Source organism: Pogoniulus pusillus, chromosome 9, assembly GCF_015220805.1.
Source record: "Pogoniulus pusillus isolate bPogPus1 chromosome 9, bPogPus1.pri, whole genome shotgun sequence".
Lineage (NCBI taxonomy): Eukaryota > Metazoa > Chordata > Aves > Piciformes > Lybiidae > Pogoniulus > Pogoniulus pusillus.
The window spans coordinates 36,761,776-36,777,551 of NC_087272.1; the positions used below are offsets into that span (position 1 = coordinate 36,761,776).

The 15,776-nt window shown below is 46.7% G+C and overlaps 1 protein-coding gene across 1 annotated transcript in view; it reads right to left on the minus strand.

The window, feature by feature from the left end:
* Positions 1-1,180: 1,180 nt before the first annotated feature.
* GABRG1 (gamma-aminobutyric acid type A receptor subunit gamma1) overlaps positions 1,181-15,776 on the minus strand; it is a 79,568-nt gene continuing 64,972 nt past the window's right edge. Inside the window, exons 8-9 of the mRNA XM_064149210.1 lie at positions 14,615-14,826; positions 1,181-5,093 (exon numbers count right to left, since the gene is read on the minus strand). Of these exons, the coding sequence (XP_064005280.1) occupies positions 4,815-5,093; positions 14,615-14,826 (491 nt within the window). The 3' untranslated portion in view covers positions 1,181-4,814. The remainder of the gene's footprint in view (positions 5,094-14,614; positions 14,827-15,776) is intronic.

Consider the following 15,776-nt stretch of genomic DNA (forward strand, 5'->3'; position numbering starts at 1 on the left):
TCCCTCTTTATGACAGTACATAAGCAGAGGCTTTTCTGCATCCTGCTCTAATTGCAGCACTGATTAGGAACAGGTTTAAGCATGTGCTTAAAGCAGTAATGGTCAGAAGAATAGGACTCCAAATGCTGTGATCCCAGCCATCAGTAAACCAACTTTTATCCAGGCAGGCTGGGAAAAGGAGGAGCCTAAGTAATTTATAGTAGGTTGGGAAAAGGAGCCTAAGTAATTTATAGCAAGTTGGGAAAAGGAGGAGTCTAAGTAATTTATAGTAGGTTGGGAAAAGGAGGAGTCTAAGTAATTTATAGGTTGTTGGGAAAAGGAGGAGTCTAAGTAACTTATAGCTAGTTGGGAAAAGGAGTCCAAGTAATTTATAGCAGGTTGGGAAAAGGAATCTAAGTAATTTATAGCAGATTGGGAAAAGGAGGAGTCTAAATAATTTATAGCAGGTTGGGGAAAGTAGTCTAAGTAATTTATAGCAGGTTGGGAAAAGGAGGAGTCTAAGTAACTCATAGGTTGTTGGGAAAAGGAGGAGTCCAAGTAATTTATAGCAGGTTGGGAAAAGGAGTCCAAGTAATTTATAGCAGGTTGGGAAAAGGAGGAGTCTAAGTAACTTATAGGTTGTTGGGAAAAGGAGTCCAAGTAATTTATAGCAGGTTGGGAAAAGGAATCTAAGTAATTTATAGCAGATTAGGAAAAGGAGGAGTCTAAATAATTTATAGGAGGTTGGGGAAAGTAGTCTAAGTAATTTATAGGAGGTTGGGAAAAGGAGGAGTCTAAGTAACTTATAGCAGGTTGGGAAAAGGAGGAGTCTAAGTAACTTATAGGAGGTTGGGGAACGTAGTCTAAGTAATTTATAGGAGGTTGGGAAAAGGAGGAGTCTAAGTAATTTATAGCAGGTTGGGGAAAGGAGGAGTCTAAGTAACTTATAGCAGGTTGGGAAAAGGAGGAGTCCAAGTAATCTATAGCAAGTTGGGAAAAGGAGTCCAAGTAATTTATAGCAGGTTGGGAAAAGGAGGAGTCCAAGTAATCTATAGCAAGTTGGGGAAAGGAGTCCAAGTAATTTATAGCAGGTTGGGAAAAGGAGGAGTCCAAGTAATTTATAGCCTCTGTTTCTTGCCATTCTTTTTTGGAGCACCACTCACATTTCCTGGAATCAGGCTAGAAAGAAAACACATCGGGCTAAAAGAAGACATTTATTACATGCCATGTTACAGTTCACTGCATTCCCATTTCTATTTGCACTCACAGCACTATGGGAAACTGAAATTATTCCATCAGAAACAAATGAAGTACACAGAAAAGTTTGTCAACAGAGAGAAGCGAGCGTATCCACAAGCCAAACAGCCACGAGATTCAATAGGTTTAATACTCCAGGACATTGTTTCATAGAAATTTGAGATGAAAGACTTCTTATCCATCCCTTGCCAATTCTGAATGTTTTTCCTGTTCTCCAATTCAGTCACTGGAGGCTGATTGGCAACTGACAACCCCATGAATAGGAAAAAAAAGCTCGCTGGATGTGCCAGAGGAGAGCAGGCTGTGAAATCCGTATTTCCTCTCGTGAAGTGCCAAGTGTTTGGATTTTGTGCTTGTTTGTTTGCTTTGCTTTCAAGTTCCTTTTGTTTAAAGGTGAATTAATGAAACTCAGGAGCTCACAAAACCTGGGCCTCGTGTTCCAAAAGGCAGCAAACTGCTTCTCGAGCGCACATCCAACACGCTGCTGCTGAAGCCGCCTTCGTTCCTCCTACAGAGCAATGTGCTCAGCGTGCTGTCGAGAAGCATCGAGCTGCACTCTGGGATTAAAACTGACACATCCCCACTGTGCTCAGCCTTTTCTGACAATCAGACTCTACAGAAAACAAGGAAGCTACGGAAGATCAGTGTTGTTAATGATGCCACGCTCCTATGCTCAGCCCAACAGACAGATCTGACCGCAGAGATTCAAGGTGAGGCTCAGACAGGGCTCTGAGCAACCCGATCTAGTTGAGGATGCCCCTGCTGACTGCAGAGGGTGACCTTTGGGGGTTCCTTCTAACCCAGACCATTCTGATTCTATAATTCTATGATTTCAAGATGTTGGTGCTCATAAAGGTCATGCAACAAATCATGTCAGCCAACCTCCACTGCAGGCTTTCAGATTCCCCCAATGGCTTTCCTTTTTCATAGCTAAATACTGCTACACTTTTGTACTAAAATGGGATCTCCTCTGCCACACTTTCAGTTCTCCCAATCACTTTCCTATTTCATCAGACAAATACTGCTACGCTTTTGTATTAAAATGGGATCTCCTCTGCCACACTTTCAGTTCTCCCAATCACTTTCCTATTTCATCAGATAAATACTGCTATGCATTTGCACTAAAATGGGATCTCCTCTGCCACACTTCCAGATTCTCCCAATCACTTCCCTGTTCCATCAGCTAAATACTGCTACACTTTTGTACTAAAATAGGATCTCCTCTGACACACTTCCAGATTCTCCCAATCACTTTCCTATTTCATCAGCTAAATACTGCTATGTTTGCACTAGAATGGAATCTCCTCTGACACACTTCCAGATTCTCCCAATCACTTCCCTGTTCCATCAGCTAAATACTGCTACACTTTTGTACTAAAATAGGATCTCCTCTGACACACTTCCAGATTCTCCCAATCACTTTCCTATTTCATCAGCTAAATACTGCTATGTTTGCACTAGAATGGAATCTCCTCTGACACACTTCCAGATTCTCCCAATCACTTCCCTGTTCCATCAGCTAAATACTGCTATGTTTGCACTAGAATGGAATCTCCTCTGCCACACTTTCAGTTCTCCCAATCACTTTCCTATTTCATCGGCTAAATACTGCTATACACTTGCACTAAAATGGGATCTCCTCTGCCACACTTCCAGATTCTCCCAATGGCTTTCCTGTTTCATCAGCTAAATACTGATATCAAGTTTGCATTCAAATGGGACCTCCTCTGCCACACTTGCTTCCAGAATCATTGCACCTAGGCTTGCATTCTCTGCTGAACTCTGGGGCTGAACACTGCAGTAATATTTCATCTGAAAAGTGTATTTGCACATCATATCTTAGTATGTCTGGTACCAACTGGACTATAAAAATGCATTAATCTTTTCTGAGACATCCAGAGGAAGGAGCACATCCAACAGAAATATTGGAGGGGTCCTTGTATCATTTTCTATTATTAGCCATTAATCATGTCTTTATCTTCAGCACTGAACAACCTTACCTACAGCCAAATGCTAATCTCATTAATCCTCTTTAAAGATCTGTAAAGGTCTTCTGTGTAATTCTGACTTTTACTTAATGCATTACCTTAATTTTACAGTGATTTTTGCAAACTCACTGGAGAGCAATTTCTTTTTTTTTTGAGGAAGGAGGAGCACTTCTCCCTAATGAAGACAATGGATTTAAAAATAGAAATGAGACTCCAAACGCCATCAGCCAGCAACAGTCAACACAGAGAAGTCAGATCAGAAAGGTTACTACTGAAGCATTGCTGCTAAAGTGAAGAGCAAGCTGTGACCACAGAAAGGTACTATGATTTTTGAAGGGATACATCCCACCTCGAAGAAGGATCTGGAACTCACAAGGATTGTTTTAAACCCACTCACCCTCATCACAGAAAACAAGCACGAATCCAACACAGCAATCCACGACATAGGTCCAGTGACTTCAAACCATTTGGCTTTGGCTCAGTGAGTAGCACTTGCAGTAACAGGCAGAGTCTACAAAACCAGACTCTGTGCAAAGTGGGGCAGGTCACACACTGCACTGTCAGGGCTGGAGATTCAGCAGAGTGGCTTTGAATATGAGGACTGTTAGAGGTTTTCCAAACTCGGATGGTACCAACTCCACTGACTGTAGAGGTATGACTGGTTCTCTGGCCCTGACTCTCAACCAAACACAGCAGAGGGGAATGGAGAGGATGTGCAGGTCATTAACATTTAATGGCCAAAATCTCAGCCTAGAGTAGTCTGCTTTGGATGAAATGAGCAAGCAATGGGAGCTGGGTGGAAGGTTTTGAAGGTTGTAGCCCTCTTGGAGAACTTCAGGGAACTGACAGCAGTGATGTAACAGCAGAAGGAACGCAAACATGAATGCAAATATCTAAGGTTGAAAGCCAGAAGCCTGGTCAGGGTAAGACAAGCTCAGAGTTACCCTTGGGTCTTTTTATGTGATTCCTCATTGCTCTAATCCCTGCATCCTGTACTTAATTTGCAGGTGATTAATTACAACTTCATCACTGAACAAATGGCAGGTTGAAAACAGAAATGTTCCAGTTCAACTTTTCGGTTTGTTTGTTTCTTCAAGCAGGGATTAATGAAATCCTCACCTTATGGATGAAATGGATGAGAAGAACCAATCCCATTTTCATTAAGGCTTTCTTTGCAAAGGTGTTAGAGATGCTACAGATTTCATCTGCGTTATCATTCAGGATTAAAAAGGAAAGGTGATGTGGAACCATCCACTTAATTAACGTAGCCTCTTAACTCTGCAAGGCAAAACTATGTGTGGGGGTTGTGTGTGTGTGTGTGTGCAGGCAAGTTCAATCTCAGGAACACCTATCTTTAAATGTCCTCCTCACACTACCACTATCAGTTCTATGCTTGATCACAAGAGGGAGACTACATCACCTTATTTCCACTCCTTGCCTCCAATTTTTCCAACCATCCAAACAGTTTGAGTCGTTTTGGACCAGTTCTAATCTTTGACCGCTCACCGAAAAGTACGAATTAGCAGGTTCAATTAGCAGGATTTTTGTCTTTTGGGGGTTTTGTTTCTGAGTTTGCCCAACCTCTGAAACTTATAGGTAGAGATAGCCAATCCAGTAAACAAGATTGAACAAGGCAAAGGCAGTTGGGAAGAAGATTCGTGAGTAAGAGTCAATTTTCGCAATGCGGATGTGTATCCTTCCTTCTCGCCACGACCCTGTGCGGCAGTCTTCAAAGCAACAGAAGAAGCTGGCACAGTCTTTCCCTTCTAGGCACTCATATCCATAATCATCATCACGTTCAGGGAGATGATTAATGTTATTAATTGGAATTAGGGTTGATCCAGGTCGAACAGCGAGCGCAGGTGGTCTCTTAAAAAACAAAGCAAACGAAGAAAGAAAACCAAAGCGACAACAGCGACGACAACAACAGAAATCAACCAAAGAAAACAACCCAAAACAAAAAAAAAAAGGAAGAAAAAAAAGAAGAGAAACAGGTTTGTAGGATTTTTTTTTTTAGTTCTCACATTAAAGAATTCCATAGGCATTCCATAGCAAAGGACAGTACAAGCACCTTTGGTAATAGAATCACCGAGCGTCAGAGGTAGGAATGGACCTGCAGAGATCATCCAGTCCAACCCCTCTGCCAAGGCAGGATCCCCTAGGTGAGTTCACACAGGGATGCATCCAGGTGGGTTTGGAAGGGGTTCAAAGAAGGAGACTCCACAAGCTCTCTGGGTAGCCTGTTCTAGGGCTCTGTCACCCTCACTCTAAACAAGTTTCTCCTCACGTTGAGCTGAAACCTTCTCTCTTCCAGTTTGTAGCTGTTGCTCCTTGGCCTATTGCTGCTGAGCACCAAATAGAGCTTGGCCTCAGCCACTTCATACACCTCAGATGTTTGTACATACTGATCAGATCTCCTCTCAGTCTAAACAGCCTCAGGGCTGCCAGTCTGTCTCCACAGGGGAGATGCTCAAGTCCCCCAGGTATCCTCCTAGCTCTCTGCTGGACTCTCTCCATCAGGTCCCTGTCTCTACTGAACTGGGGAGCCCAAAATTGGACACAGTATTGCAGATGTGGTCTGACTAGGGCAGAGCAGAGGGGGAGAGGAACCTCCCTAGGCCTGCTGGCCACACAGAAATGATAGACAGGAATTCTAATATTAAATAAAACAGTTTGGGGAGCTTCATGAATTCTGAACTGCTGTGTATAATTAGCTCATGAAGGCAAAAGATCAGGAATGATTTTCACCTGCCACAGTGAAAATTGGGCTGTGCTGGGATTTGGGAATAGTGGATAATTAGTTACACAGGCAGGGTTAGCTGATCCCATCTACACAACATGATGGAACACTCTGGAGTCAGCCACAGCTTGACAGCTGGGTCACAAGCAACTCCACAGGTAGGCCATAAGCATCCCTACCAAGGGAATGATGGTTCTTCCATCATTTAGCATCTTTGGGATGAGGCTGGATTTGTTTCTGGAAGATATATTTTCACACACACACAAAATAATCTAATGAGATGAGTACAGCATCACTGGTGAAGACACATAAAGCCAGGCTATGACATCTAATTCTGTGATGTTAAATGCCTAAATATGCCCTGCCTTTAGAAACCAAGATGTTGAGAATCCATGGGAGAGTATCATTCAAGTCAGGGAAACTGATTAATTCAGCTGTTAATTCTCACTTTTCATTTCCAAGGGCATAACTCAACTCTCTTCCAATCTGGTCAAACCTCACTGTAATGGATGCTAAGGTTCATTAATCATATTCATAGGAAAAAAGAAACAGGAATGCCTCATGACCTAGAACCTATGCTGCTTGCTCTTCAATTCCTTGCAGCTTCTGCCTTTTCACCTTCCTTTCACTTATGCTGCCTCAGTCCACCTTCCCCTCTTTTCTTAGAATCATAGAATCAAGCAGGTTGGAAGAGACCTCGAAGCTCAGCCAGACCAACCTAGCACCCAGCCCTGGCCAGTCAACCAGACCATGGCACTAAGTGCCTCATCCAGGCTTGGCTTCAACACCTCCAGGGATGGTGACTCCACCACCTCCCTGGGCAGCCCATTCCAATGCCAATCACTCTCTCTGACAACAACTTCCTCCTAACATCCAGCCTAGACCTCCCCTGGCACAGCTTGAGACTGTGTCCCCTTCTTCTGTTGCTGGTTGTCTGGGAAGAAGAGCCCAACCCCACCTGGCTACAGCCTCTCTTCAGGCAGCTGCAGACAGCAATGAGCTCTGCCCTGAGCCTCCTCTGCTGCAGGCTGCACACCCCCAGCTCCCTCAGCCTCTCCTCACAGGGCTCTGCTCCAGGCCCCTCACCAGCTTCATCGCCCTTCTCTGGACACCTTCCAGCACCTCAACATCTCTCTTGAATTGAGGAGCCCAGAACTGGACACAGCACTCAAGGTGTGGCCTGAGCAGTGCTGAGTACAGGGGCAGAATAACCTCCCTTGTCCTGCTGCCCACACTGCTCCTGAGCCAGCCCAGGATGCCATTGGCTCTGCTGCCCACCTGGGCACTGCTGCCTCAGCTTCAGCTACTCTCTACCAGTACTCCCAGCTCCCTCTCTGCCTGGCTGCTCTCAGCCACTCTGGCCCCAGCCTGTAGTGCTGCTTGGGGTTGTTGTGGCCAAAGTGTAGAACCCTGCACTTGGCCTTGTTCAATCTCATCCCATTGCCCCCTTCCCACCCATCCAGCCTTCTTGTTTCCATGCACTTCTTCACTCTTCACCTTTATTTTCTGAATCCCTCAACAGACATTCTCTGTCCTTTTTTTTCTCCTTCTAAACCTCATAGCCTTTAAAAATTACTCCATAATCCTCTTTCTTTCAACACTCCACAGACCCCCCACACACTCCCCACCTCTGGTACCCATTCTAAAATCTTCAGAGTGAAGACAAGGGTTACAGAAATGCTCCTCTTACACTGCCTTCACTTTTTCCCCTACCATCCCATAGGAAAGAATGGTGCCAGATCTAACTGGGTATTGAAGTGCACAGAAGAATCTCCCTTCAGTGCTTATACATAATGATTAGGGGGCTGCAGCTCCTCCTCTATGCAGACAGACTGAAGGAGTTGGGGCTGTTCAGTCTGGAGAAGAGAAGGCTCCAAGGAGACCTTATTGTGGCCTTCCAGTGTCTGAATTGGGATACAAGGAAGCTGGGGAGGGAATTTGTAGGGTGTCAGGTTGTGATAGAACTAGGGGGAATTCAGCAAAACTAGAACTGAGTAGACTCAGACTGGATGTTGGGAAGAAGTTCTTCACCATGAGGGTGGTGAGAGCCTGCAACAGGTTGCCCAGGGAGGTGATGGAAGCCTCATCCCTGGAGGTTTTTAAGGCCAGGCTGGATGAGGCTCTGAGCAACCTGACCTAGTGTGAGGTGTCCCTGCCCATGGCAGGGCATTTGGAGCTGCATGATCCTTGAGGTCCCTTCCAGTTCTGTGATTCCATGATAACAGCCAATGAAAAAATATTTAGGACACAAAACCAGAAAGTCACATCACTTTGATTCTTCTTGTGTTTTACAGCCCTGTTATCCCACTGCCAGGGCATTATTTTGGCCACTACACTCATCTCTATATCTTCTCAAGGAGGAATTCTGCTGCTGTAGAATCATAGAATCATAGAATCAACCAAGTTGGAAGAGACCTCCAAGATCATCCAGTCCAACCTAGCACCCAGCCCTAACCAATCAACCAGACCATGGCACTAAGTACCTCATCCAGTCTTTTCTTGAAGACCCCCAGGGACGGTGCCTCCACCACCTCCCTGGGCAGAGTAGGGAACAGCTGGATATAGGCAGGTTCAGAATGGTTGTGAGGAGGAAGTTATTGAGCATGAGAGTGGTGAGAGCCTGGAATGGGTTGCCCAGGAAGGTGGCTGAGGCTCCATCCCTGGAGGAATTTAAGGCCAGGCTGGCTGAGGCTGTGTGCAGCCTGCTCTAGGGTAGGGTGTCCCTGCCCATGGCAGGGGGGTTGGAACTGGCTGCTCCTTGTGGTCCCTTTCAACCCTGGCTGATTCTATGATTTTACTCAGTATCTCAAGGGGCGATGGTTAAAGCAGTGCAGTTTCCACCACGTTTTCAAATAGCTTTATTTAATCACTGTCTTTACCAGAGGAAGTTTCACACAGACTGCTGGTTCAACACTTTTTTTTTGTCTGAGACATGATGACCTAGGGAGTTAATTATCATCTTAAAAGGACCTCATTATTCTTTTCAGTTATGATAAAACACTGCCAATACTAAGGAACAGCAGTTACATGCTTCTGGATTCACTGGAGGCTTTACAAGGAGGGCTTATTGGTATTAAATAAAAAGTAACTTCAAATTATCTTTCTCTAACTTGCAAACATCATTACTTTTGTTGAAGATACACAGGGAAAGACACTGACTTCTGTTTCTCACCTACTCTGCCTTCACAAGCATTCTTCTGACTTGTTTCTGCCAATGTTAAGGTTCATGGCATGATTTAACAAGGCCAAGTGCAGGGTTCTGAACTTTGGCCACAACAACCCCAAGCAGCACTACAGGTTGGGGCCAGAGTGACTGAGAGCAGCCAGGAAGAAAGGGACCTGGGAGTACTGGTGGATAGTAGGCTGAAGACCAGCCAGCAGTGTGCCCAGGTGGGCAGCAGAGCCAATGGCATCCTGGGCTGGCTCAGGAGCAGTGTGGGCAGCAGGACAAGGGAGGTTATTCTGCCCCTGTGCTCAGCACTGCTCAGGCCACCCCTGGAGTGTTGTGTCCAGTTCTGGGCTCCTCAATTCAAGAGAGATGTTGAGGTGCTGGAAGGTGCCCAGAGAAGGGCAAAGAAGCTGGTGAGGGGCCTGGAGCACAGCCCTGTGAGGAGAGGCTGAGGGAGCTGGGGGTGTGCAGCCTGCAGCAGAGGAGGCTCAGGGCAGAGCTCATTGCTGTCTACAACTACCTGAAGAGAGGTTGTAGCCAGGTGGGGTTGGGCTCTTCTGCCAGGCAACCAGCAACAGAAGAAGGGGACACAGTCTCAAGCTGTGCCAGGTGAGGTCTAGGCTGGATGTTAGGGGTAAGCTCTTGCCAGAGAGAGTGATTGGCACTGGAATGGGCTGCCCAGGGAGGTGGTGGAGTCACCATCCCTGTTGGTGTTGAAGCAAAGTCTGGATGAGGCACTTAGTGCCATGGTCTGGTTGACTGGATAGGGCTGGGGGACAGGTGGATAGGTTGGACTGGATGATCTTGGAGGTCTCTTCCAACCTGGTTGATTCTATGATTCTATGATTCACTACTGTCAGTGGGGTAAAGCAGGAATCCTCAACTCAGGAGCACCATAGGTGGAGTTAAAAAAACCCAACAGTGCTGCTTTTCACTGCTGGTTTCACCAGCACAGACTGAAGCTGGCTGCTGAATTAGAGGTTTGAAGAGCTGGCTTGAAAGAAGAAGAAAGGCAGTGGCCATCTTATAGACCTGACTGTCTCTTAACACACATTTTACATGTTCCCTGCAGCTGATGAGAAGAAAAAAGGCATAAAAGACCAACCCCTCTGAATAAAATGACTTTACATCAATGGGCAGAGGCTTACAAAACCCATGTAACACACAGCTACAGCAGCACATGCCAACTGATGCTGTAGATAGAACTCCACACACACTGAGAAGCATTTAAAATACACTCTGATAGGATCAAACCCAAATTATTCTGCACCAGCACTAAGGCAGGTACAAAAGGTGATGCATTCACTGCAGGTGATCAGCACAAGATCCACAGCTAATTAAGTCTAATCTTTCCTACCCAAACTCATTATCCTTACTAATGTGGATTTACATAGGACAGTTCACACCACCTTACTCCAAAGATGCCAGCACAGATTTTGTAAGATAAAACTCCTGTAATCACTTGCTAAATTGTAGCATTTCTTCACAGGATCATTTCTTTCACCTCACTGCCATCAATTCCTGGCAATAATAAGCTTTCATTGTATTTTTTTCAGTACAAAAATACAATGGGAAGACCTCCATATGCAAAATACTGAGCCAGCAGTGTGCCCAGGTGGCCAAGAGAGCCAATGGCATCCTGGCTTGTATCAAGAGCAGTGTGGCCAGCAGGACAAGGGAGGTTCTTCTGCCTCTGTGCTCAGCACTGCTCAGGCCACACCTTGAGTGCTGTGTCCAGTTCTGGGCCCCTCAATTCAAGAGAGATGTTGAGGTGCTGGAAGGTGTCCAGAGAAGGGCAGCAAGGCTGGGGAGGGGCCTGGAGCAGAGCCCTGTGAGGAGAGGCTGAAGGAGCTGGGGGTGTGCAGCCTGCAGCAGAGAAGGCTCAGGGCAGAGCTCATTGCTGTCTGCAGCTGCCTGCAGGGAGGCTGTAGCCAGGTGGGGTTGGGCTCTGCTGCCAGGCACCCAGTGACAGAACAAGGGGACACAGTCTCAAGCTGTGCTGGGGGAGGTCTGGGCTGGATGTTAGGAGGAAGTTGTTGTCAGAGAGAGTGATTGGCATTGGAATGGGCTGCCCAGGGAGGTGGTGGAGTTGCTGTCCCTGGAGATATTCAAGCAAAGCCTGGCTGAGGCACTTAGTGCCATGGTCTGGTTCATTGTCTAGGGGTGGATGCTAGGTTGGTCTGGCTGAGCTTGGAGGTCTCTTCCAACCTGTTTGGTTGATTCTATGATTCTATGATTGTCTAGGTTGGACTGGCTGAGCTTGGAGGTCTCTTCCAACCTGGTTGGTTGATTCTATGATTCTATGATTGTCTAGGTTGGACTGGCTGAGCTTGGAGGTCTCTTCCAACCTGGTTGATTCTATGATTCTATGAAATAGAAGATGCATGCAAGGCAAGTTGTCCAAGGAAAAAAAAACATCTGTCAGTGAGAACTCTTCAGAAGGATTTCAAGTGACTTTTTGAATTAAACTGGGTTGGGTTTGGGTTTTTTTTTAGTTACATATCTATAACTACCAGAGAAGACAGACAATAAAAAGAATGAACAGAAGTCTTTCACAAAGATAAAGGGAAATAAAAGGAATTAGAAAAGGATTTGTAATTGTATGGCTTCTCATTAATCAGATAGCTTCTTTAATTGTTCTATTTGGAGCAAGAAACTTTACAGCTTTCTATTAACCATCAAAACCTATTTATCAACTTAGAATCTTTGCATTTAAGTACATTAAATTTAATCTCCTCCTTTTGTTTTTTGTTTTTTTGTTAGAGTAATCTCTTATTTAATGTGGTCTTAAAGCCATGTGCTGAAACAAGCTCAAAGGAGTCTCTGTGAAAAGATGATTAGCTTTTGACTGCCTAGAAACAAAAAAGCAAGCTTTAAGAGCACAGCAAAATGCAACTGAAGAGTGTGTTGAGCATTAGATTGGTGATTTTGATGTCAGCCCAAACTCCAGCTATTTCTTCAGTGTCATGGCTTCAATCCCACCACCCTTCTGCAGCTTAAATTGACACAAGGCATGGAAAATCTCCAATCATTTGGTAGATTATTGCACAAATGGCTGAGATGGGAATAGAGTCTCTAAAGTCTTGTTGCTTGTTTGCAGTTGCAAACCACTTCAGTGACTTTTGATCTGCCAGCAGCTGATCTTCAGTATTTCCCTGTTATGCAGAAACAGCATCTCCTCCACTCTCCCTTCTTTCCTTCTTGTGCATGCTGAGACGAGATCATAGAATCATAGAATCAGTCAGGGTTGGAAGGGACCACAAGGACCAGCCAGTTCCAAACCCCCTGCCATGGGCAAGGACACCTTATTCTAGATCAGACTGGCCACAGACTCAGCCAGCCTGGCCTCAAACATCTCCAGCCATGGGGCCTCAACCACCTCCCTGGGCAACCCCTGCCAGCCTCTCACCACTCTCATGATCAACAACTTCCTCCTCACCTCCAGCCTCACTCTCCCCACCTCCAGCTCTGCTCCATTCCCCCCAGTCCTGACACTCCCTCACAGCCTAAAAAGTCCCTCCCCAGCTTTTTTGCAGCCCCTTTCAGATCCTGGAAGGCCACAAGAAGGTCACCTGGGAGCCTTCTCTCATCCACACTGCACAGCCCCAACTCTTTCAGTCTGTGCTCACAGTAGAGCTGCTGCAGCCTCTGAGCATCCTCCTGGCCCTGCTCTGGACACTCTCCAGCATCTCCACAGCCCTCTTGGAACAGAGGCTCCAAAACTCGGGGGTCTCAGCAGAGCACAGTAGAGGGGGAGAATCACCTCACTCACCTCCCTGGCCCTGCTGGCCACACTTCTGCTGCTGCAGTCCAGGCTCTGCTTGGCTTTCTGGGCTGCCAGTGCACACTGCTGGCTCATGTTGACATTCTTGTCCACCAGCACCCCAAGTCCCTCTCCTGAGGGCTACTCTCTAGCCAGTAGATTCGTTTCAGCTCCCTGCTCCCCAAGCATTGCTGAGATCTCACTGAAACAACCTGAATCTGAATTTGCTATGCAAGCACTGGGAAGACCTCCAAATTCTGCAGCCTCTCTTACCTTTCATCCTCTCTGCTCAGCTGTGGCCCTTGTCAAAGCCTGTTTTCCATCCTGTCCTTTGTGCCCACATTGGTTTCCACCACTAATAGGAAAGAGGTTTGAGGTTTACATTTTCCAGTCCTCTTGGCAATGGTGGATTCCCTTAGGATCACAGCCCTGTCCAACCAAGGCATCACAGGGCAGTGAGGTGTTCAAGCAAAGCCTGGATGAGGCACTTAGTGCCATGGTCTAGATGACTGGATAGGGCTGGGTGCTAGGTTGGACTGGATGAGCTTGGAGGTCTCTTCCAACCTGCTTGATTCTATGATTCTAGGATTAACCCCCACCCTTCTTGTCTTCCATGCACAGCTGATCAACTCAGATCAGTTCATCAGATGAAAATCAGTTCAGCACTAGGCCATAGCCTCAAGCTCCAGAGCCACTCTCCTTTTAAACACCTCCAGGGATGGTGACTCCACCACCTCCCTGGGCAGCCTGTGCCAGTGCCTGACCACCTGCTCCGGAAAGAACTTCCTCCCAACACCCAACCTAAACCTCCCCTGATGCAACTTGAGGCCATTTCCTCTCATCCTATCATTAGTAACTGGGGAGAAGAGACCAGCTCCAGCCTCACTGCAACCTCCTTTTAGGTAGCTGTAGAGAGCAATAAGGTCCCCTCTCAGCCTCCTCTTTTCCAGACTAACCAAGCCCAGCTCCCTCAGCCACTCCTCACAGGCCATGTTTGCCAGACCTCTCCCCAGCCTCGTTGCCTTTCTCTGCCCCTGCTCCAGCACCTCAATGTCCCTCCTGTACTGTGGTGACCAAAACTGGACACAGTACTCAAGGTGTGGTCTCACGAGTGCTGAGTGCAGGGGCATGAGCACCTCCCTACTCCTGCTGCTCACACCATTGCTGATCCAGGCCAGGATGCTATTTGCCTTCTTGGCCACCTGGGCACACTGCTGGCTCACATTCAGCTGCCTGGCCACCAACACCCCCAGGTCCTGTGATCCAGGTGTTTTGGATCCAAAATAATCCTCCTACCTTCTGTCCATTTACCTTATCTCTACTGCCACAGTCTTATCTCTAGTTTCTGTTTTCAAAGGCACTGTGATGAGGCAGATCACTCTGCATGGGCACACACTCCACAGGCAGCTCTAGAACAACCCAAGGGCTTGGACACAGCATGGAAGCTTGCAATATTCTCTCCACCCACCCCCTAGCTTAGACTTAGGTGTTCTTATTAACTGGAATGACCTCAAACCTGTGCTCACTAGTAGTATTCACAGAAAATCAATGCAAGCAGCACACTGCAAAACACAAACTGTGACAATAACTATTATTGCCAATTAGATTTCAACACTAACCCTTCTACTTTGAGAAGCAGCCTCTCAAAATCAGATGCTACAAGGAAGAGCAGGACATTTTATACCCTTTTTTTTTGCTTCTTGTGTTGCTAAACTTACCGATGGCTTAGATTTTGACCTTTTTTCTTTGCCTTTATCCCCTTTTCTGTTGCTGGTAAAATAATGTAAGGTGCCATATTCCATCAAGGCAGCAAAGACAAAAATGAAGCAAACTGAAACAAAAAGGTCCATTGCTGTCACATAGGAAACCTTTGGGAGTGACTTCCTAGCAATTGTACTCAACGTTGTCATGGTCAGCACTGTTGTGATGCCTGTTGGAAAAAGACAGGGAAAAGGGAGGAAAGGCATTAATTATCCAACTGTATTGCCAGCAGAAAGACCCTCAAGTTAGCCTTTAATTCATTCCTGAGGCGTACAAGAGCAGAGCCCCAGCACTGTTCATCCTGGAAACTGATGGAGCAGGAGCAGGGAGGTCATTCTGCCCCTGTACTCTGCACTGGTTAGACCACACCTTGAGTGCTGTGTTCAGTTCTGGGCCCCCCAGTTTAGGAGGGACATTGAGATGCTTGAGCGTGTCCAGAGAAGGGCAACGAGGCTGGGGAGGGGCCTGGAGCACAAATCCTATGAGGAGAGGTTGAGGGAGCTGGGATTGGTTAGCCTGGAGAAGAGGAGGCTCAGGGGGGATCTTATTACTGTCTACAACTACCTGAAGAGACATTGTAGCCAGGTGGGGGGTGGCCTCTTCTCCCAGGTAACCAGCAATAGAACAAGGGGACACAGTCTCCAGTTGTGCCAGGGTAGGTATAGGCTGGATGTTAGGAAGAAGTTCTTCACAGAGAGAGTGATTGGCATTGGAATGGGCTGCCCAGGGAGGTGGTGGAGGCACCGTCCCTGGGGGTCTTCAAGAAAAGCCTGGATGAGGCACTTAGTGCCATGGTCTGGTTGATTGGTTAGGGCTGGGTGCTAGGTTGGACTGGATGATCTTGGAGGTCTCTTCCAACCTGGTTGATTCTATGATTCTATGATTCTATGAGGGAGCTGGGATTGGTTAGCCTGGAGAAGAGGAGGCTCAGGGGTGACCTTATTGCTGTCTGCAGCTACCTGAGGGGTGGTTGTGGCCAGGAGGAGGTTGCTCTCTTCTCTCAGGTGGACAGCACCAGAACAAGAGGACACAGCCTCAGGCTGTGCCAGGGGAAATTTAGGCTGGAGGTGAGGAGAAAGTTCTTCCCTGAGAGAGTCATTGGACACTGGAATGGGCTGC